Below are 24,207 nucleotides of genomic sequence, written 5' to 3'. Positions count from 1 at the left end.
CCAGGATATTTTGTGCCCAAATATTTCCTTTGCTGGGGATTTCCTTCCTGAAAGGTTGCAGTTCTGAAATTAATTCCTGTAGCAATTCCTCTGTCTGCCTGTCCTTCCTTTCTCTCCCTTTCCCTTCTGCCATTCCCAAGGAGATCAGCCCAGGATGTTCAATTTGTGCCTGAGTTTTCCCAGGATGAAAGAACCAACCAGCTCCATGGAGAATGAGGGTAGGAATGTACCAGGGGGTAGAAATCTACCAAGATGGTAAAAAATTATTCCCCTTTGCTGCTGCACTAAGTCAAACAGAATTGTTTTTAGTAGAATAAATAAATTTACAGGAAGAACAAAATGCAGAATTGCTCTTAGAAGAATAAATAAATTTACAGGAAGAAAAAAATGCAGAATTGTTCTTAGTAGAATAAATAAATTTATAGGAAAAAAAATCACCATATAGAGAAGATATTTTGATCTCTCCATTAAATACTCAGTGCAGGAGGGGTCGATTTTTCATTTTTTTCTTTTGTTTTGAAGAACAGAAGTATAAATTAGGAACAGATATTTGTTCTGCAGCAGGAATTGCTGCACCCAGGGGTTTTGTGCACCCATTCAGATGCTCTTTGTGATCTGTATTGACACCTCCTTTGTAGTGCCTGGAAATCCCTGTACCTCCAGCTCTAATTAAGGCTACACATGCCAGGATAAAAGACTCATTTGTATTTATGTATATGAAAGCAGATCTCTCCTTTCAAAGCAAGAGATTTGCTGGCTTTCTGTTTTTTGGTTTATTTCTTTTTCTTCTATTTTTAGGATTCTTTTAGGCTTTATGCAATGTATGTATCTGACAAGAATCCCTGGCTGAGGCTAATTTAGTGGGAAAGGCAGACATCTTTATTTTTAGAGGCCTGATCTGAGTAAATGCTGAAAAATGTCTGCTGAGCCAAACTTTCCTCTTGCAGCATTTCTATTCCTGTGCTCCTGCAGAAGGTTTTGCCTTCCCCTGCTCGTTGTGAAGCCAACACACCTTGACACCTTGACAGCTGGCAGGGTTTTATTGTTCAGGGGGACACCAAATGACAAAAATGCCCGCGTGGATGTACCCCCCAGTCACTCCTGATGAACCTCACAAAGAGTATTTTCAGTCTGTCCTTGATTGCATTGCAAGGCTTTGATCTGCTGGAATCAAAATTCCATATATTCCTTTGCACATCCACAAAATCCTGTCAGGAACAGATTCATCAGGGTGGCCCCAGCCTTGCAGAGCCACACGTGGAAATGCTGATTTGAGGTGACAAGAGGCAAGGGATGCCAGCTCAGGCAGCTCCAGATTTGCACAATTTGGGGCACATCTGTTTCTGCAGCATCACACCTTCCTGGCCCCACAGCACCTGTCCTGAGCTGGAGCAGGAGAAGGTGGAGTCCCAGGGCTGGGTGATGCCAAGGAGCAGAGTTTTAGGATTGGAGACCTTGCAACAATTTTGAGGAGTCACCTTTTCTGGAACTGAACTCTATCCAAAGGGTAGTTATTTTAAAATAATACGGAAAAATATTTTAAAATAGAGTTGCTTGAAAAAGATTTCCCTTCAAATATTTTCCTTTACAGCTTGCTTTGTGTTTTCAGGGTCCTCAGCAAAACCCATCTCATTTTTCCTGAATGTGGAAATGGAGAGGACAGAGAGGGAGCACATTGTTCATAATATTGATTCTGTGCTATGTGCAAAAAATTTATTTCAATGTAAATTGTAAGGAGTGGACAAACATTTTGCTGCTTTATCCACTTTGTTTGGTGATTTTGGCAATCATAGCAGTGTCTTCTATTTTATTTTTTTCCCCAATTAATAATAGAAAAGGAATTTTAAATCCATTTGGGCAATATCAGTGTGAGCTACTCACAATTCAGAGCAAAAGTAAAGGGGAAGAGAATAAATAGGATTCTTTATCTTATTCCTTTATATAATTTTGTTCAGAATATTATGAAAAGTTTGGAAAATTGCACCTGGGTTGGATGCACTCCACACTAGAGCTGCTGGAATGGGGTGGAACTGAGGGATGGGGAGAGGAGAAGCCACCAGCAAGGAGAGGGGGGCTCTGTGTTGGGTTTAGGCACGGATTAGTTCTAGATTTTAAAATTCCCATCCTACGTGCACACCCACACATCTGTAAGATTGTCCTCTTCCCTCTTATTTACTTGTATTTGTACAGTTTTAGGTTACATGAATTAAATAACATTTTCATGTATTTAAATGACCTGTCAAATCCCAGCATTCAGTATTTCAAACCTGCTGCCTTAGGTTTTTAATTTCCTTGAAATGTCCTTTTTTTTCCCCTTTTCTTTCCCTAATGTGCTAAAATGTTTATCAAGCCTTGCTCTTTTCCCTGAGAAACTCCAAGGATAATTACATTTCATAATTATCCACTGCTGCCTGGAAGAGCCGTGTTCACCCTCTGGACTTGTTGTTCTTTTGCTTTTCTGTCTCGTGCAGCAAAATTCTCCTCAGCTCCATTTAAACAACATTAATCCCATCAAAAGTGGCTCAGATAATGTCTTCAGCTCTGACACAGCATTCTCAGACTTCCCTGCCTCTGTGAGGTGTAATGTCCTCCTAGGTGTAACTAAATTATGTCAAGAGGATTTTCTTGGTGGGAATAGAAAGGGAACATTTAGGTACAAGATTGTTTCATTTCAGCCTGAGCCTTGGCTGCTGTTGGGGGATTGTTTATCTCCACCTCGTTGTTGTCAGAGCTCATCCCTCTCCAGACTGAATCCCAAAGTGGTTTGGGTTGGAAGGGATCTCAAGGATCCTCCAGTCCCATGGGCAGGGACACATTCCACTAGCCCAGGTTGCTCCAAGCCCCATCCAACCTGGCCTGGGACACTTGGAATAATGAATCTGCAACTTCTGGGCAACCCTTCTGCTTCCCTTCTCCTGCTGAGACACTTTCCTAAATCAGGAGAGTTTTTTTTTTTGCTCTAATTGCTCTAATTCTGGCTGATTTCTTGCAGCTGGAGCAGCTGGGGAGCTTTGTTCAGCTTGAAGGTGTGTGAGCAGCTAAAAGGAGGTGAGGGGAACCCCGGGATGGGTTCCTTCAGCAGGGACACAGGATGGAATCTCTGACTCCCTGAGGCTGCTGTGGATCAGGACAGGGAGAAGGGTCTGGAGCCTTCTCCTGGGGGTCGGAGCTGTGGAGGGAAAGGAACGCTCCCAAGGGACCTGCTCTGGGAACTTTTGACTCACAATCCCTGAAGATGACCTCTCCCAATCCACAACACATATTTTTAACTCATATTTGGCTCCACTATTCCAAACTTTGCTGCTGCCTTCCTCCTGGGAGTGACCCCCAGTTCCCAGGGAGAGCATCGCCAGTGGGGTGAGTGGAAGCGCCGCGATCCGCCCGTCTGTTAACTTTATTAGCCCAGTAAATCCTGCTGCTCTGGGCTGTTATTTATGGAGCCCTGAGCACAGGAACTGCTGGATCTCTTGCCTCTGCTTGCTTCATTATCTATTTAAGATGCAAAGCAAACCATTATGTTTGTTGCATTACCTTCGTCAGGCTTTATTGCTCTCGTCGCTGCCGAGAGCTGTAGCTCTGTTCTGCCGCGTCTGTGTGAGCAATAATTCTCCACAGGATTTTTCCAACCCTCTACTTGCTTTTTTGGAAGTGCTGTGGAAGCTTGATAGCAGCAATCCTTGTACTCACTAAATCATTAATTTGATCTAAAATGTTATGGAAGGAGCGGCCGCGTTTTTAGCGGAGCCGTTGTCTGGTTTCTCCTGCAGCCAGCTCTTGTTTAAAAGCCTCTCAGGAGGAAATGCACATTTCTGAGGAATGGGAGCTGCTTGAGCTTTGTTCTGGTTGCCTCTAGATGCGTCCAAACTAGGGAAGGAGTGATGAGATCCAGAGTTCCAGGTGGATCTGGAGGCTGAGTTCCTTCCTGCCCATATTATGCATGAGAATTGAGTCTGTACCTGATGCGTTCACCTTCTCAAAGTCAATCATTTCTGCTAAAAGAGCAAAATTTTGAATTTGCAGCCGAGGCAAACGAGTTCCTGGTGAATGGTAGGCTGTGCCCATCTCCTTTTTGAAAGACAGGATTTTATTCCCATCATTTACTGGAGATCTACGTGAGCTTCTGTGGGTGGCACTTCAAAGCAGTGTGCTCAAACCTCCAGGTGGCTTTCATTCCTGTTCATTGCCTCCCACAGAACTTCAGAAATGGGTGAAATGGCTGAAAAACTGCCCGAAGTGCTCTGGTATTGAGGGAAATACAAAGATCAACAAGGTGCATTTGTACCTGGAGAGCCCCAACATTCTCCCATCAGTCCTCTGGGCATGCTCTCTGTTGTGATTTTCGGAAGTGGGACTCATTTTTTAACTGCCAGTGCAATGTTTTCACCACCTCAGACACTCCATAATTCTTTCTTTTCAGAACAGTTTATTAGAATGATGGAAAACAGTCAAACACTTCCCATCTTCTGACTCTGCATAGGGAAAAACGATTAATATTGGATGCTAATCTTTCTGCAGGAGACCAAACACAATTCTCTGCAAAGTGGAATAAAATACAGCACAGCTGAGCCTGCAGAGGAAATGCCCAGAATTTGGTGTGCAATGGCCATTACTTTTAATAATTTGCTAAATTGCATGATCACTATTCCAAATAACAAACCTGAATGCTCCATACATTTTTTGATGCAAAATATGACGTCTGCTGGCCTTTTTTCATAAAATTTTTCATAATTCCCATGGCAAAGCCATCCAAACTCCTCAGCCCAGCCTTTGGAGATTCAGAGATAAAAAGAAAGTGTCAGCTTTCTCCTAAACAAGGCAGATTTTATTGCCCCTCTAACCAGGCCATGAGAGTGGGTTGTAGCATGAAACTGGGCACTAAAATCTCCATCAGTGCATTTTGTTTTCTATTATTGGCCTCACTGGTGGTAAGTTCATGGAGGATTGGTTTTTATGTGAGACAGAAATAAAAATTGGGGGGAAAAAAGCCACTGGAGCAGTGTTCTTGCATGTAAAGGTGGAATTTTAAGAGCCCTCTTGGTACAGATAGACACAGGATTATTGCTGAGTTGAAAAAAAAAAGCAGCAGAGCATCTAATCTGGATGCCATAGGATCTCTGATTATAATAAAAATATCTGATAAGAGACTGTGCGATCCTGAATTTCTTTTCATGTGATTTGTAATCATCTCAGCTGAAATTTCCAGTGTCAAACCCAAGGCTGGTTCATGGTTGCATAGAGAATGAATTTTAAAAGGGTTAATAAAATGCTCAATATTTTTCAGATTTTTTGCACAAGACAAAAACTATTGGCTGCTATAATAGTGGGATTTATATCTATAAATCTCTATAATACATAGAGAGCTCTATAGCAAGCATATCAAATAATTACTGATCTCAGAATACTGCAAGCAAAGAAAATCCCCATTTTTAGGATTAAATGGAGCATTTATTGCTAAAAACAGTTTGGGATTTATTTCAGACCAGTGAGTCAGCAGAATCACAGAATCATGGGGTGGTTTGGGCTGGAAAGGGTCCTTGAAGCTCCTCTGGTTCCACCCCTGCCATGGGCAGGGACACTCCCCATAGCCCAGGCTGCTCACAGCTCCAGCCAACCTGGCCTTGAATGCTTTTTTAGCCAAAATTTCTGGATTTTTCTCCAAACAGAGCTCCTGGGTGTGTTTCACTGTCCTGAATCCAGAGTGGCTGAGTGCTGCCTCCAACACCTCTCCCTCCCAACCTCCCCCCTTGTAGCTGTTCCCCACTTGGCTGTAACGCTGCAACCTCGCTAAGCTGTTAAATCAGAAACCACAGAGCTCTAAAACCACTGAAAATTCTGCTTTTTCAGCCTCCTCCAGGCCCTTCCAACACACCTGGGTTGCCTTTTGCATCTCTTTGTGCTCTGGCAGCCAGATCCTTCTGCTCCCCTCTCGGCTCCGCGCACTGCCGAGATCAAACCCGAGCTGCTCCCAGCTCCTGACAGGCTCCAGGCACAGGAGCAGCAGCAGAACTTCTCTCTTTTTGTGCCTTTGTTTCCCCACGTTGTCAATTAGCAGGAGGGAAAGTGTCACTCTCACCAGCACCTTCAGTTCCCTGCCCAGATTTTTTGGGTTTGTTTGTTTGGTTTTTTTTTGGGAGCGTCGTTTGTCGAAGTGTCGCTGGTGGGAGCTTGCTGGGGGTTTTTGTGTCTCTGGAAATCTGCTTCAAGGATGTTCTTTCATGATCTGCTGTTCGTTTAGACCAAGTGCTTTTGAAGTGATGTTGTTAGGCTTTGGAAATTTCTGAAGTTGACAACAATAAAGAAGGCTGGGAAGTTGAAATTCTTTGGTTTCAACAACAATGTTCTTCCCCCCCACCCCTTGTTGTTAAAATCTCTGACTTAGCATTTAAAATAGAAGAAAAGAAAAGACAGGAGAAGTTTTCCCAGTTTTTATGTTTGTCACATACTACAAGCAAACTTTTTTTCTCCTTCCTTTGCAGCTCTTGGTGCTGCTCTCCTGCTCGTGGCCTCATCCCTCCCATCCTGCTGAGGAGCTGCAGGGATTTAGGGATGTAGGGAGCCCTTGGCATTCAGGAATGTAGAGTTTGGGATTTGGGGAGGACCTGGGCTGTCCCTCCTTGTCTCTCTTCTCATGCTGGAGAATATCCAGGGAAGGGAGTGGAGCTGGGAAGGGTCTGGAGAACCAAGAGAGGCTGAGGGAGCTGGGAAGGGGCTGAGCCTGGAGAAAAGGGGGATCGGGGGGGACCTTGTGGCTCTGCACAACTCCTGCCAGGAGGGGACAGCCAGGGGGATTTGGGATCTTATCCCAGGAACAGGGACAGGAGGAGAGGGAACGGCCTCAGGCTGGGCCAGGGCAGGTTTAGATTGGATATTTGGGAAAATTCCTGCATGGGAAGGGTTGTAAAGCATTGGAAGGGCAGTGGTGGAGTCCCCATCCCTGGAATTGTCCAGTCCCCATCCCTGGAATTGTTCAGAAGATCTCTGGATGTGGCACTCAAGGTCAGGGTTCAGTGGGAGCGTGCTGGTGGTGCTGGGGTGTGGTTGGACCTGACGATTTTAAAAGTATTTTCCAACATTACCAAGTCTAGAATTCCAAATTTCCTGCCCCTGCTCTTCCAGTAGGATGGAAATAAACCTTTGATTGTCCCTGCAGGTGAAACCCCTGGCTCACCTTGTGCTGTGAGCTCGTTGTGTTCCTTGGGCCCTGCTCAAATTAAATATTTCTTAGGTATAAATATTATAAAAGTAAAGTAAACAGGAACAGAAGTGTGATCCTTGCACTGAGGGACTCCCGTGGCTTAATTTTTTTGAGATAACTTAAAATATTATAGGAAATCCCTAAATAAAGTAGCATATAAAACCACATCTAAAAATAAAATAAAATAAAATAAAATATAAAATAAAATAAAATAAAATAAAATAAAATAAAATAAAATAAAATAAATTAAAATAAATTAAATTAATTAATTTTCTCTCCACGTAAAACATTTCTTGCTGCTGTTTGGTTGGGAAATTCTGTGGGTTTGCTGCAGCACAATCAGGTTTGCAGCTGCAGCAGATCCTCAGAGCTACCTCAGCGAGCACCTCCAGATGTTCTCATGCTCATTTTGCACTAAGGACTTCTGTAAGGTCTTCTCATACTCACTTTGTCATAAGTCCACGGCTGCTCTTTTTACTTTTCCAGGATACTGAAAACAACTGAGGGCTTTCAGGGGTTTTTTAATGTTACCAAAAATCAAAAATGTGTTAAAAATTTATAAAAAATCAGGCTGCAGGAAAATAAATATTTATTTTATCCTCATTCTTGAAGGTAATTACCCAGATATTCAGAATGTAGTGTTTTTAACCTTGCTACTGCATGTGAGCTATTTAATAATTTAATTTAATTTAATTTAATTTAATTTATTTTATTTCATTTTATTTTATTTTTTGATTTTATTTATTTTATTTTATTTTATTTTATTTTATTTTATTTTATTTTATTTTTAGATGTGATTTTATATGCTACTTTATTTAGGGATTTCCTATATTATTTTAAGTTATCTCAAAAAATTTAAGGAAGCAGACTGCTTATACACAGGATATAACATAAGTATATGAAGTTCATATAATATAGGAACATAAGTGACTACAGAGCATGTAGATGAAGCATAAATATAAATTTTAAAAAGTCTGAATAAAACCAATCTCTGAACGTGGTGACTTTTTACAGAGTCTCCATAGCATGAAGATTCTCTCCTTGAAAGATGCAGGAATTAACAATAAAATATATTCTATTTTATATAATACACATTATATAATTTTTTCATTTACAAAGAAACGAAATGAGAGAAAAGAAAGAGGAAAGGAAAAAACAAGAGTGAGATTTTTTTGTCTAGTACCCAAATATTTTCCTTTGACATAATCATTTCTGCAAGATATGGAAATTTATGTCTGCCCATGTAAATATTTATCATAACAAACACATCCTCTATGGGTTGATGCTATAGATGAGTGTGAAGGCCACTCACAGCTGAAAATATTTCCTCTCTCAGGTGCTCTTTCTACACCAGAACAACAACAAAAAAATAAAGTTCTGATTTATTCCTCAGCATGGAATTTGAATGTTGGAAATGCATAGCCTGAAATTGGACATTTTCACTGCAGTGTCATTATTTTAAAAGCTTCTTTTAGTTTTGCTCCCCCTTTATTTAAGGAAAAAAATATTTCTTTTTGACCCCATATATGTATTTGTATTCTCATCAATCTGCTTTATGGATGGTGGGAAGTGAATTCCCTGTGTGACATCTAGAAGCAAGAAATACAAAAATCTCACAGGAGTTATCTCACAGGATGTGGAGAATTCCAACTTTTGTTATTCCCCTGTGAGGAAATACTGAATAAAAGGAAAATCTGAATTACCTCTGCAGAGCTGTAATGGAAGACTCAGTCAGAAGTGCATTAAAATGCATTGTAAGAGGCACAAAGCCTGACCCAAAATTATTCTCATGAGATATTGATGAGTGGTTCTGTTTTCTAGGCCCTGAGTATTTAAATCTTGGAATTTGTGACGTTGGAAGGGACTCAGAGAGGCTCTGGTGCATGGGACACTGATGGCAACACTCACTTCTTGAATGGCAGGAAAGCAGAAAAAAGGGTGAAGAAATAGCCAAAATTTTAGTTTGGGGAAAGTCAGCCCAAGAAGGGCTGGAGCCATGTCCAGGACTGGGAATGTTGGGCTGGATTACGTTTTTGGGGTGCAGAGGAGAAACAGCAAACTCTGAGGAACAGGATAATCTCTTGCTGGAAGAGAAATGGAAATTCCCTCCTGGCAGGTTGATCTGTGCAATTCCAGAGGTTTCAGGGACGACCAGCCTGACATAAATTCTGGGACAATCCAGCTCCAAGGAATGCTGGGGAAATGCAGAGGAGCTGCTCCTGCTCAGTGTAGGATTTGCTTTTTGCTGCTCTTGCTAAAACCAGTTTTACTTCTCTGCCTCCCTGGGTGAGAAGTGGTCACTTTCCATCTGGGATACCACAGTGAAAGAAGAGGGGTGGGATGTGGGATGAAAGGATATTTCCAAAGAAAAAGGGAAAAAAAGGGAAAAACCACATTTGGATGAGCCCCAAGCCTGAGAGTGACACAGGATTTATAAATCACTTAGGTCTGGGTACTTTGAAATGATTTGGGGACAGAGGGATTGGTGAGAGTTTGTTTATCTGAGCCCCCTGAGTGCAGAAATTCACTTCTCTCTTTGGAATTAGTTTTGGAACAAATATCACTGAGGAAGATTTTTACCTCATCACTCAAATCATTTATTGCAAGCACTGGAAACGAGGTAATTCCATGATTTAGAACATTCTAAGTCATACTAAAAAAGGAAAATTCAGACCATGACAAGATTTTTAATGGTATTTTTAAAATTTGTCCTGAATTTGAGTTTGTCTTTAATTTTTATTGTTTGTGCAACCACACATTCCCCCGGAGCTGAATTTGATTTAAAACTGTACAAACATCTTCATTATTGTGTTCTAGATCTCTGTGGTGCTTACATTAAAAACAAAAGAACAAAGTGAAGCCATCCCTGTGAACAAAAAAAAAAAAAAGAAACCAAAAAAAAAAAGAAAAAAAAGTTATTTCAGCAAAGAGAGAATTTTATTTTGATTTCTGAGGTTATGCAAGAGCTCCAGGAGAAGTGGGACAAGGATGACAAGGAGGGGATCGATATCCAGAGTTCAAAGGTAGGCAGCTGATCAAAGGTTAAATACAAGAAAAGAAATTATTCCATTCAAGTTAAATATAGGACATTGTAACCCAAATAGGTGCTTGGCTTCAATTAAAACCCTTGGAAAAGGCTTTTGTGCCAAGGGGAAGTTCTCAAAGTCAGGGAAACTTTGTTTTTTTGCTTGGAAAGATGTGTGGGGAGGGATTAGGCTCTCCAAAGGATGGGGTATCTCCATTTTCACTCCAGAATGGTTCTGGTTATGAAGGGCAGAGGGCAGAACTGATGGGATCCAGTCGGGATTGCAGCAGGCAGAGGTGGCAAGGAAATATTTCCTGTCCTCACGTGTTCTGGTTTTCTGGGCTGACCCTGAGTGTGGGGTTTATATCAAGGGGAGGAAATGGGGCTCTACATCCACCTGAAAGGTCTCCTGAGATGATTAAAGGGCACCCCCTGGTCAGGGAGCATTTCTGAATCTCTTATCCCATAATTATTATAATGTGCATAATGCCTCAAATGCATTAAACATTCAACTGAAATCACTCTGAATGTGAGAGCAACCATATAATAAAGGGAAAAACCCTTATTTTACATAATAGAATTTAAAATATTAATACTGTAACTAATATACATGGGGTATCTTTAAGTGTGTGCACTTGACCATGCAGTTATGAATTATATATGTAAATATAGCACACACCAAATGTGTATTTAAACACTTCAGCTTTCCACATGGGCTAATTTGAAGTTCACTGCATTGGATTAATTTTCAACATTTTACTTGCAAATAATCATAACTCAAAAATTCATATTGCAATATATTTCTGTTGGTTATTGAAAACCCCACCAGGCTCGACTGAATCCTTGGAATCACAGGAGATTGGTATTTCCAGGAAGTGTAAACAGCAACTTCATTTATCAGAGATTTCCTGGTTTAGCTGGAAAAAACCCAGAAGTTCCTCAGCTGAGAAGACAAAAATCACAAAAGTGATTCTTTTTTTTTTTCGTGGGAAGGGGGAAAGAGGAAAGGAAAGAGGAGAAAGGGGAAATGGGAAAGGAAAAAGGAAAGGAAAATCCCCAAGGGTGCCAAACCCTCTCTTTTCCCTGCCCACCACGCTCCAGCTGTGCTGCCAGATGTTGCCATCCAGCTGCTCCTTCCAGCTCCAAGGAAAAATCCAATTACCTGTGCATTTCTGGCAGCTTGATAAGAGCAAGCACAGCCAAGTGTGACGTGGTTTTCTCTTTTCCAGGAGTGGAATTGTAATTCCAGGGGCCATCCTTCAGCAGCAGCAGTATCTGCTCCCGTCCTACCCCATCCAGTCTCTCCCAAAATTTGGGTCCAGGAGGAGCCTTTTCAGGGCAGGGATCATTTGGGAGCCCTTTGGAATGAGAGCTGATTTTCCATCATTTCCTGCCCACACCAGTTAGTGATGGTTTCCCTCTAAGCTGCCACAAGCAGGCATTTCTCTTCAGCAGCTCTTGAACATCAAGGATTCCAACAAAATTCCAAGAGTTCCAGAAAACGAAGCTCAGAAAAGGGAGGAATTTGTGCCTTCAGTGAGGATTTTCTGGTGGGATGGACAGCAGGATTGTGTCACTCGGGGTGTTATTTTACAAGTGCTGGAAAGTCAAAGTATGAGAAGAGTGAGAGTTAAAAATTCCATCCCAGCACAAGCAGGATCTGGAATTCTGTTGGAAACCCCCCCCTTGCTCAGGATGATGAATTTTCGTGGGATTTCCTTTTCCCAGTTGGGCCTGGATCCAGGTGGGGTGGGACAGACTCCAAGGGGGCAACCCCAGGGGTGTCCAGGTGAGTTTGGGGCTGGGATTTCTCAGCCTGGGGCAGCTCCTCAGGAATTCTTACCCTGGAACTCAATAAAACCTTCCCCTGGGGCTGAAACACGGGATTCAGTTGGTGTGCTGGGAAACTGACAAGAATGAGGTTCCCCAAATAAATAAGGAAAAAATCTTTTTATTTGGAAGGGTCTCAAAGCTGACAGAAAAGCCAGTAGGGAGGGTCCCCAAATCAATAAGGAAAAATTGGGTTTTTGGAAGAGTCTCGAAGCTGAGGAAAAAAAAAAAAAGGCAATATCAAGGTTCCCCAAATAAATTAGGAAAAGCTGGTGTTTTGGGAGCCTTTGGCTGTCGCTGATGTTTCCAGTGTCAGGTGAGAGGGAGCAGAATGGTGGGACAGAGTGAGAGGGAGTGGGCTGCAGGCTCTGTACCCCCTCACCCCTCTCTGCAGCAAAGGGACACATCTGCACCAGCTCTCTGAGAAACAGGGAAGTTCTATTTGTCAAAATAGAAAGGATAAAATTACTCCTAAAGGAGCATTTTCTTTGCCAACTTCACTATCATTTCACAGTGAAATGTCAATAAATTCACCCCCTACAATTGCATTAATCCACCTGTGAGAGGTTGGTTCCTGAGTTTTGTACCCCAGAATTTTAAAGCAAAGAACAATCCTCAAAATGAATGTAAAGCAGTCACTGGAGATTGCCACTGCCTCCTGCAGCATTTATTCCCATCAAATTTAATTGTAAATATGTTTTCCCAGTCTCTTTAGTTCATATGCTGCACTCTTGGGATAAAAAAAACCTTTAATGTGAATTATTATTATGGCAAATACACAACAACAACATTTCCTTCAGTGAAATAAACAGAGACCAACATTCATTAATTAACCTTAAAATTTCAGCTTTTATTTTACAACTTCAAGTTAAAACACAGGGAGCACAAATCTGGCTGAAGTCATGCAACCCCCCCAAAACTTCAAATTATTTTTTCAAGTATCTGAATATTTTATAGACCAACATCTTGAAACATTATTTCATGATAAATCAGTCATCTGAAACATTTGCTTCTACTTTATCTGGCCTTAAATTCTCCATAATAATGACCTGCATGGGTATAATTAAAATTAGGATGGAAGTTAAATATAGGGAAAATTACAGCTTCAAATCCACTTTGGGGACATCAACTGCATCCTTTTGACAAAACTGATCAGCTATGAAGTCAGACAGGAATTCTACTCTAAAAAACAGAGTTTTCCCTTCAGTTCTCCCTCTGAAAGTTGAACTTTATCCTAGAGTGGCACTGCTGGCTCGTGGCTGCCTTGTACTCCAAACACCTGGCTGTGAACTGACCCTGCTGCTGTGTTGGGAAGGGAAAAAACATTCCAAGGTGGCAAAAAAGCACTTTGAAAATTGAAAAGGGGTTTTAAAAATAGGGGTTTTAAAAATAGGGGAACATGCAGAGGCGTGGCTGATTTTATTTTCCTTCCTAGCTCCACTGCAGGCTGTAGCTCTGGCCCAGTTTCAGCTGGAGATTGGTGATTCTCAGGACCTGGGGATCAAACACACAAAATGCACATTTAGTAACTGAGCCCTGAAGGTCCACGGTGTTTTCTGTGTCCCAGGGAGGAATTTTAAACGGCAAGAATTCATTTTCCTTGATTTATTTACATATGTCTTTACATCAGTACAAACAGAGTTTAACCAGCAGAGATTTGGGAGAGTCTGACCATGACTCTCTGATCCCTCCTTCACCCACAGGAGCTTTTAGAGCTGAGCTTCCTTTTGTTTTAAAAAAAAAAAAAGGAATTTTTTTAGGGAGAAAAACTTGGAATACATTGCAATTCCGCAGTGCACATGAATTTTTTTTCCATCAAAAATGGCAGAATCTCAGAGAAGCTTTTCCTCCTCTCACATCTCCCAGGCTGCAAGGAAGATGTTGGGGAACAAAATCCACTGCCAGAAGTGGCAATAAATGGTGTTAAAGAATCATTACCTGCTTCTGCCTCTTTCTGAAATGTGGTTTATTTTAAATATGGTAAATAGATCTATATTTTCATATGGCAAAGACATGCATTTTTAATTACAGTAAATATTTTAAACCTGCTAATATAAAAATTCCAAATATAACAAATACCTAGATATTTTAAATATGGTAAACAATCAAATATTTAAATATGGTAAATATTTTAGATGTGGTAAATATACAAGTATTTAAAATATGGTAAGTAAAATATTTTAAATATGCTAAATATATAAATATTTTAAATAGGCCAATATAAAATTTTAAAATATATATTTTTAAAATATGGTAAGCAAAAATATTTTTAATTTGGTAAAAATAAAAATATTTTAAATATGGTAAATATATAAATTTTTTAAATTGACTAATATAAAAATGTCATTATGACAAATATAAATATATATTTTAAATACGGAAAATAAAAATATTTTAAATGGCAAATAGATAAATATTTAAAATACACTAAAAATATATATTTTTAATTATGCTAAATATACAGATATTTAAAAGATGTTAAGTAAAAATACTATTAATATGGTAAATATATAAATATTTTAAATAGGCTATTATAAAAAGTTTTAATATGCTAAATATATATGTTTAAAATATGGTAAATAAAATATTTTAAATTTGGTAAATATATAAATATTTTAAATATGGTAAATGTACAAACATTTTGAATAGGGTAAGTAAAATATATTAAATATGGTAAATAAGTAAATATTTTAAATAGGTTACTATAAAAATTTTATTATGATAAATATATATATTTTTAAATATGGTAAATAAAAATATTTTTAAATAGTAAATAGATAAATATTTAAAATCTACTAAATATATAAATATTTTAAGTATGCTAAATATACAGATATTTAAAATACGGTAAGTAAAATATTTTAAATATCCTAAATATATAAATATTTTAAATATGCTTATATATAAAGTTTTAATATGCTAAATATATATGTATAAAATATGGTAAGTAAAAGTATTTTTAATTTCGTAAATATATAAATATTTTAAATACGGTAAATAAAATATTTTTATATAGCAAATAGATAAATATTTAAAATACACTAAATATATATTTTTTTATTTATGCTAAATCTACAGATATTTAAATGATGGTAAGTAAAAATATTATTAATGTGGTAAATATATAAATGTTTTAAGTAGGCTATTATAAAAAGTTGTACTATGCTAAATATATATATTTAAAATATAGAAAGTAAAATATTTTAAATTTGATAAATATATAAATATTTTAAATATGGTAAATGTACAAGCATTTTGAATAGGGTAAGTAAAATATATTAAATATGGTAAATAAGTAAATATTTTAAATAGGTTACTATAAAAATTTTATTATGATAAATATATATATATTTTTAAATATGGTAAATAAAAATATTTTTAAATAGTAAATAGATAAATATTTAAAATCTACTAAATATATAAATATTTTAAGTATGCTAAATATACAGATATTTAAAATACGGTAAGTAAAATATTTTAAATATCCTAAATATATAAATATTTTAAATATGCTTATATATAAAGTTTTAATATGCTAAATATATATGTATAAAATATGGTAAGTAAAAGTATTTTTAATTTCGTAAATATATAAATATTTTAAATATGGTAAATAAAAATATTTTAAATGGCAAATAGATAAATATTTAAAATACACTAAATATATATTTTTTTATTTATGCTAAATCTACAGATATTTAAAATATGGTAAGTAAAAATATTATTAATGTGGTAAATATATAAACGTTTTAAATAGGCTATTATAAAAAGTTTTAATATGCTAAATATATATGTTTAGAATATGGTAAATAAAATATTTTAAATTTGGTAAATATATAAATATTTTAAATATGGTAAATGTACAAACATTTAGAATATGGTAAGTAAAATATATTAAATATGGTAAATAAGTAAATATTTTAAATAGGTTACTATAAAAATTTTATTATGATAAATATATATTTTAAATATGGTAAAATTATTTTTAAATGGTAAATAGATAAATATTTAAAATATACTAAATATAGAATTTTCTAAAATATTATATATATACAGATATTTAAAAGATGGTAAGTAAAAATATTATTAATGTGGTAAATATATAAATATTTTAAATAGGCTTATATAAAGTTATATAAAAACTTATAAAAAACCTTTAAAAACTTATTTAAAAAGTTATAAAAACTTACAAAAAGTTTTAATATGCTAAATATATATGTTTAAAATATGGTAAGTAAAATATTGTAAATTTGGTAAATACATAAATATTTTTAAAAGGCTAATAAAAATTTTAATATGCTAAATATAATTTTTTTTAATATGGTAAATAAAAATATTTAAATATTCTAACTCTCCAGAGGTTTAAGAGCACAAATGCAGGTTTTGACCCTGCCAGCAGCATCTGACCTTGTTGTCACTGTAGACAAACTGGTGGTTGGATGGCACTGCCGCCCCGTCCTGTGTCACTGTCACCTGAGTGACACTGCTGGGCACCCCCAGGACCCTGATCTCCGTGAACATCAGGTTGTTTGGGTCCGTGTAATTGTGGTGTGTAACTGTGATGTCCAGAACGTTCTGGAAGGAAGAGGGAAAGGCAAATTTCAGAGCTCGGGACGAGGCTGGTGCAAAGGCAGAGCAGCTGCCCCGGGGGCCTGGCAGTGCCCAAGGCCAGCCTGCAGCAGCTGGGACAGTGGAAGGTGGCCCTGCCATGGACTCAGATGATTTTTATGTCCCTCCCAACCCAAACCACTCTCTAATTCTGTGAAGTCCACTTCAGCTTTTCATTTCCTGTCCTCACTCCAGGTTTTTTGGGGTTTTTTCTCAATTTTTATTTCCTAATACTTGTGAGTTGTTGTTTATTTTTCAGATACTGAAAGCTTTTCTCCGCTTTAACCTGTCCAAGTCCTGGGCTCTGCTGTGCTTTAATTGCCACTCAGCTGTGAAAAACAAGAAATTCTCAAGCCCTGGAGGGGCAGTGAGAGCTGCAGGACAAAGCCCTCCTTCCCTGCCCTGTGTCACCTTCAGGTGCTGTGAGAGCTGCTCCAGGCTCTTCTCCTCCTGCTTTTTGTCCTCCCAGAACAGCTCCTGCCTCCCCATCCCCTCCCTCAGCACTCCCTCATTCAGTTACTGGGATTTTAAGCCGATTTTGGATTTCTCTGGGATGTGCCCAAAAGTGCTGTGACACAATTCCCTCTATTTGGTGCTCAGAGGGTGAGTGTTTGATTCCAGACCTCTTTAATTAGGCTTTTCCTTAGAGCAAGTTTGTGTAAGAGCAGGGAAAGGTGCTTTTATTTTATAATCTCCTTACAACTGCAAATATTGAGTGTTAGCAAAACAAACTCCCTTCCTTAGCAATTAACACCCTTTTATTTGACAAAGACAGAATTAGATGAAAAGAAAGAACAGTGTGGATAAATTTAGAAGACATTGTGGCACACTAGAAAATAATGAAATAAGAAAGTGTGTTTTCTCCTGCAATAGAAAGAGCTTTTCTTTTAAGCCAAAAGTCCCTGTAATTAGAGCCTAATTTATTTCCAGATATTCCACTGGTTATGGAAATGAAATCTGACAATTGTACTTAATACTCTTCAGATTCACTCCTAAATTCATTCTTAACACAATTTAATCACTTTTCTTGTAGCCTAATCATCTGTGAGCACAATTTAATGTAAGGTTGGGATACGTAGACATTAGGAAGACCCAGATTAAAATACCCATAGTTAAAAATATTAAAAAATCACCTGAAGTGGCTATTAAATAAACATGAGCTAATGTGATTACCTGCTTGGCAGTAAATGATGTCAGCAGGTAAACACCATCTTCATAGGCATCTGTGAAAAAGAAAGAATGAAAGAAATTGAATAAAATGTCTTTGCTGGCCACCTTATTTAACACATTATCAAAATGTGTGTCCACAGACAGCTCACAAATGCAAGGGATGTATTTATATGTAAATAAAGAGAAGCTGTGCATTTCCAGGAGATGAATGCTATTAGACATAAAATACTTTCAGTGTATACAAAGCTGAAATGAGGATAAAAGGAGAACATTTTAGGGGTAGGATATAAAAGCAGGCAAAGAAACAGCACTAGGGAGATCAGGGGAGTTTAGATGAGGAGAAAAATGTTTGTTTGAAACACTGAAGAAGTGAAGAGTCATTTCCCACATGCCCCTCCATTCCCAGGTGACAATTCCAGGTGACACCTCGGGGGTGCTGCCTCTCTGAGGTGGCTGCTGGCGTTTCCCCAGCGCTGGGATTCAGCTGTCCCTGCCCTCAGAGCAGTGCTGGTCCCTGGCCACCGGGGCTCCTTGCTGCCTTCCCACACTCCTGGGAGTGTCACCCTGGCAGATGCCCCACCCAAATACCCTTTATCACCAGCTTTCCCTAACGTGGCCATCCTTTCTGGATTCCAGTGCTGGCAGAGGGTGGGAAGCACCTCCAGATCCACCTCCAGCCTCCTGCAAACTCCCTCCAGGTGCCCATGCAAGGCACATTTCCTGCATTCCTGGTGGGAATTCATTGTTCTCACAAGGCTAGTGCTCTCTGGGTGGGGAGGAGAAATGCCAGCTCAGTGTCTCTGATCTGCAGACAATTTAAATTTAGCCATGTTGAGGAAATTAGTGAGAGCTCTCACATGATCTGTGGTTTGAGGAGGAATCTTTGTTATGTGCCTTTCCCCAGGCCCAGGGCACGAGTTCATTTATGCAACACCTTAATTCTGTAAATCACAGCGTGGTGTGGCTTCAGTCTGGAAGGATCATGCTTCTGTAATGTTGGTCTGAAGGTTTCATTTCAGCTTTGCCTCTGAAGGTGAGTTCAGATCTGTCCTCCAGGAATGGCCTTGGCCAAGTCCACCCCTTCCCTCAGCTCCTCCTCGCACACCCCAGAGTTTGCTCCCTCTCTCCCCAATTCACATCCTTGGTTTGGTTTTGTCTGCTTGAATTTGGGCTTTGAGTATGCCCGGGGATGGAGCCTCACTTAGCAGTATCCAACCATTCCCACAGGAAAACCAGAAGGGTTTTAGGGAGGGAAGAAGGGCTGGCCATACCGATGCGGACCCCATCATCCCAGTAAAGGTGTCCTGCTGCAAGCTGGGCATCATCCAGGGCCACCGTGAGTCCCATCGGGTTCTTCCGGCTGTGCAGAACACAGTTTGCTCTCAGTTCCCTCAGCTGATCACATTCCATATTCCCCAAATGGCAATTCCTTTCCAGAAAAGTCATGAACCACCCCACTGACCTCCCATCGCCATCTTCCCACCCCATACTACTAAAGACCATTAGGGGAAACAAACAAACAAACAAAAAACACGCCGAAAATACAAATTAAATGTAAAATTTTCACTTCTTCCTACCTGTAGGCAGTTGTATTAGCAGGTGCTTGCCAAGGCAGGATGTATCCACCTCGGATGTGCAGGTTGATGTGCTCCAAAGGAGCTGATAGATTTTGGAATTGTTTCCTAAAGCCAGTATCTGAGTTCTATGGACAAAAAAAATATGAATTTTTACAGGGTTTTCTTTCAGAACAAAATGTAATATCTCTCTAGACAGGTTAATTAGGAGTTGTTACTGCAGGAGTAACTATTAATAAGAGAAACCCTGAAACTTTGGGTCTCTAAAAGGCCGGCCTGACCATGGGTGATGGCAGCTGAACCAAAGGGGCCGAGCAGGTGAAACACAAACCTGTGATTAATGAAGAGAGTTTTGATCCTGCTCTTCCTATTTCCAAATATTTTATAATTTTCCAGGAAAAATGATGCAACTAAACCTGTTTTTTTTTCTTTCTTCATTAGAGAATTCCATTACAAAAATCTCTGTGTATCATTTGAGGGTTACAAAAAGCGAAAAGAAGTCTAAATTAAAGGTATTAACTTCACCTTTTCATTTATCATAACCCTGATCACGTTATTATACATTATTATAAAGGAATCGAGGATTTTTATTATTTCTTTTTATGTTTCTAAGAACTTATATTAAATGCAAATTAGGCAGGGTGTTCCCACCTCCCTGCCACGCTCAGCACTGTGAAAATACAGAAAACACAAGTTTTAAAATACAATTTTTTTAGGATGACTTACTGTGTGGTAATCATACCAGCGGGCATCAGGGAAATAAGCGATCACACTCCGATCATTCTGCGGTTAAACACACAAATTTTAGGCACCTCAAATCAAAAAGTGAAGCTTAATTAAACTGACTTTCAGTAATAAATAAGCTTAAGAGCTGACCTCTCTCAACACAGGGGTGATGAGCAGGGCAGGACCCCAGAGGAACTGCTCGTCGATGTCCCACGTGGTCCTGTCTCCCACAAACCTGTCAGGATGAATGGCCAGAGCTGAGCTCTCCCAAAGAGTCCTCCTTGAAGACCCTTCTGTCAGTAATTTCACCTACTCCTTCTACTGTTTCCTCATTATTGCTGTTAATAATTCAGAGATCAGTTAATGGCTGCACAAAGATCCTGATGTGACAGTAGAGAAATGCAAGTTAGGGCTTAGCTTTAAGGGTTTGGGTCCATTTCTCTGCTTTTGCTTTTCAGTACATTGGGACAACAAAACTCTCAAAGTCTAACTCTTGTTATTTACAGCAATAAAACCTTGGACAGACTGGGACAGACTTTTTAATTTGAGCAGCTGTTTTCTGAGCTTCTTAGTAAAAAGCAAATTGCTATATGCAAAAACCCCCGGTTTTCCCAGCCAAGCCTTGGTATGTTTTAATTGAAGGGGGAAATGCTGTAACAAAAGCACAACTCTTGTTGTTAGAGGGTCACAACCAGAGGAGTTTTATGGGAATTCTTGGCGAGGAGAGCAGGGGAATTGCACTTACTCATGGAGAACAGGGCGGACCACGGTGCTGCCGTGGGCGTGGGCGTCGTGCAGCAAGGTGTAGAGGTAAGGTATCAGGGTGTATCTGATGTTCAGCACGTGCCTGGACATGTCTTCAAAGTTTTTATCCCAGGAAGCAGGATCTTGCCTCTGAAAGAGAGTGTTGTTAGAGAAGCTGGGTTGGACTGCATGAGAAAGCTGAAAACAAATCAGCTCAGCAAAACAAACCAAAGAAATTTCTCCTCTGAAGCAGAGCATCTTTGTTTGTTTATTCTTCATCTCAGGAGCAAGTGAAAACTGTGGCTGTCAGTGTCAGCCCCAGGAGGGGAACTAGAAAGAGGAAGGCTGATAAAAGCCCAGGGGAAACAGTAAAAATGTTTAATGCAAAGTGTCCCCAAGGTGTGACACGTCCCAGGGCACATCACCCAGCAGCCCTCTGCTCGCAGCAGGAGTCCCAGGCACCAAGGACTGGTGTCAGGAGAGCCTCAAGTCTTTATTAAATGTGGGAACAATACCTTGGCAAATTGGGCAGGGCTGGAGGCCCCATGATAACCCTGGATCTGCAGTTTGAAGGCTTTCAGGGCCCGTGGAAGGTGTGTGCTGCGAGATAAAGCAGCTGGCTTTGAAAAGCAGACTTTAATCCATTAGATATTTGCCATCTAAATAGCTCCACTCTGCTGGACCTGAAGCTTTCCCTGCAACACAAGTGCTGTTTCCCTTTTTTTCATTTCCCCAGTTATCTTGTTTTACAGCTTTCTCCACTCCACTCCTCAGCCTGCACTTAGGCAATTATTTCCCTTTCCTTTCAGCAGAAATACAATATCTGATGGTGGCAAACATGCAGAGCACAGAAATTCCTGAGTCTCACTCCAGCATCTCATTACACTGCCCCATTTTCTCATTTGTTGTATAATTATGGGCAATTAGGGCTGAGAGCAGCGGGGTCAGTTCTGTTTCTTGAAGTGTGTTTGCCATAAAATCTCCATTCTAGCCCTACTGTAGCTCATTGAAATCCAAATGGCACAGAGGGGAAAGTATGTAGAGTTTGATTCAGTGAAAGTAAAGTTAGAGGGGGCTTCCTTCAAGTGTCCAAATCCCAGAGCAGCTCCTCTGGGGGCACAAAACCTCCCAGGTGATGGGGAGGCTCACAGCAGAGCCAGCATAGAAATAATGACAATTTTCATTTGATAAAGAGCCAAAAGTGTTGTTTTCCTCCATTTTACTTGGAATTTTTCTTTTTTTTTTTTGAGCCAGGGCAGCTGTGCTTTGTTCTGGCTGGTTTTACCTGTGTGTTGCAAAGGCCCAGCTGCTAAGAACTATTAAAAAATTGCAACTCACCCGAGTTCCTTTCTCGTTGTGATTCCTGGAAAATGGGTAAAATGCACCCAGCTGCATCCAGCGGACACACAACTCATACTGTGAGTCTTTGAAGAAGCCACAGATATCAGCTCCTGTCTGAAATTTACAGAATAACCCAAATGGAAAACTGTATTATCATGTACAGCATCACGGTAATTAAATAGAAGTTAATAACTCATTAGCTTACATAAGATATTCCAAAGAGACTGAACTCCATCATGCCTGAAAAGAGAAATAAATTGGAGTTACTCGCTGGGTTTTTTTTTTTACTTTGTGGTTACATAGACAGTGTTTATTACACTACTGATTCAGAAGAGAAAAAAGCAAATCCAAGCCCCACAATTTCTCTAATGTGTTGTGTTTTCCTGCTACAGAAGGAGATGGGATGTGGGTGGACAGGAGAAAATAAAAAAAATGAGTGGCAGGACACAGGGCATGGAAGGCCTGGTCCAAAGGGAATTAAAGGAGTGCCCAGCACCTGGTACAGAAGGAAGAAACAAGAAAAAGTGAAAAGGGAATTGACCACAAATTCTGGTTGCTGAACAATTTTTTTCAGCTAAAAATCCCAGGAATACAAAAAGCAAGGAGGTGAAGGAGAAGCAAAGCCAGGCTGGAAAATGCTTGGAGGAGCCTGGCGTGTGGACAGCGTCCCTGCCAGGTCAGAACTGGATTTAGGGCTCCCTCCCAACCCAACCCACGTGGTGACTGGGCGATGCCAGGCCTGCAGACCCTTTCCCTGGCACGTACCAATAATGGATTTGTGCATCTGGTCCCAGGCTGCCGTGTTGTCCCCCAGCCAGTGGCCCACCCATCTCCCGCTGCTGGGGTAGGTGGAGCGGCTGATGACGATCCCGCGCTCCTGGGTGGCGCCTTGCAGAGCCCTGCGTTGGGAACAGGCACAGAATCAGCCCACAGGAGAAACACTGCGCCAGAATGCCCTGCAGAAGAGCCTCTGAAAATAAATAATTGGGTTTGTTTTATCCTACTGCATGGCTGCATCGTATCCATCCGGTCCCTTCGTGCTTTTTATGGCAATTCAGCGGGATCCGGACACAATCCCAGCAAAGCTGGCCCACCTGCAGCTGCAAACTGGCAAGTGTGAGGGATTAAAAAGGAGTTTTCCAGCTCAGGATAACTCCTCTGTGGGAAAATAGGAGTGTGGCAAAAGTTTTCCAAGCCCATTTTCTAGGTGCTCCACAGTGTGTGTGAGGGCATGCCCTTGAAGCAACAGTTGGAAATAATTTAGCAAAAATAAGCAAAAGGCTCACAAGAGTGAAAACAGAGGTAGCAGGAACACTGTACCACTCAGAATAAGTTTAGTTGACTAAAAGGTGCTGAAGGAAAAAGAAAAAAAAACAGTCAGGGATTTTTAGTCCCTTCTGAAAGACCAAGGTGACAGGATATCAATATGAATATTAGTCAGAAAATCACCCTGATTAAATCCCACTGCTCTCCAATGCGAGAGCCCCTTAATTGCCTAAACTGCTGCTTCAATAAGGCACTATTTGCTTATTTTTCTATAGGATTTGCAGCTTTAGTGACACCATAATTACAGCAAAGATACACTTAAATTACAGCAGCAATTAAACCAGACTAATGTGCCACAATTATTTCCTCTAAACAGCAACTTTTCTAGCATCCTTTATTCCTTTGTAACATATTTTCCAACATTTTAATTCTGTGCTTGTTTCCCTGTGTCAATAATGCTTTGGAGGAGGCAGCCAAAATTTCAAAAGTGAAGACAGCAAATGTCACATGTAGAACTGCTCAGAGACGAGCAGGACCCGAGTGCCTGGAGCCTCAGGCCTGCAGCTCCGTACCTCTATCCATGAAAAACAGTTATTCAGGTCACAAAGGCTGCATTTACCTCCAAACAGTTCCTGTATTCACTAACAGGGACTCTGGCTATGCAAAAACCTCATTCCAAAAGAACAGCATCCAGGCAATATCCCAAAGTTTTGTGTCCAATGGATGGA

At 39.8% G+C, this 24,207-nt stretch overlaps 1 protein-coding gene across 1 annotated transcript in view; it reads right to left on the bottom strand.

Moving 5' to 3' along the window:
- Positions 1 to 12,864: 12,864 nt before the first annotated feature.
- The window catches only part of SI (sucrase-isomaltase), a 45,646-nt gene continuing 34,303 nt past the window's right edge, over positions 12,865 to 24,207 (bottom strand). Inside the window, exons 38-48 of the mRNA XM_059855833.1 lie at positions 22,979 to 23,112; positions 22,419 to 22,453; positions 22,211 to 22,327; positions 20,874 to 21,022; positions 20,279 to 20,363; positions 20,129 to 20,185; positions 19,406 to 19,530; positions 19,100 to 19,188; positions 17,832 to 17,881; positions 16,458 to 16,625; positions 12,865 to 13,544 (exon numbers count right to left, since the gene is read on the bottom strand). Coding sequence (XP_059711816.1) covers positions 13,482 to 13,544; positions 16,458 to 16,625; positions 17,832 to 17,881; positions 19,100 to 19,188; positions 19,406 to 19,530; positions 20,129 to 20,185; positions 20,279 to 20,363; positions 20,874 to 21,022; positions 22,211 to 22,327; positions 22,419 to 22,453; positions 22,979 to 23,112 — 1,072 coding nt within the window. The 3' untranslated portion in view covers positions 12,865 to 13,481. The remainder of the gene's footprint in view (positions 13,545 to 16,457; positions 16,626 to 17,831; positions 17,882 to 19,099; positions 19,189 to 19,405; positions 19,531 to 20,128; positions 20,186 to 20,278; positions 20,364 to 20,873; positions 21,023 to 22,210; positions 22,328 to 22,418; positions 22,454 to 22,978; positions 23,113 to 24,207) is intronic.

This window comes from Haemorhous mexicanus, chromosome 10 (assembly GCF_027477595.1).
Source record: "Haemorhous mexicanus isolate bHaeMex1 chromosome 10, bHaeMex1.pri, whole genome shotgun sequence".
Classification (NCBI taxonomy): Eukaryota; Metazoa; Chordata; class Aves; order Passeriformes; family Fringillidae; genus Haemorhous; species Haemorhous mexicanus.
The sequence above is the reverse complement of the archived record's forward strand: the minus strand, read 5'-3'. Positions and strand labels throughout refer to the sequence as shown.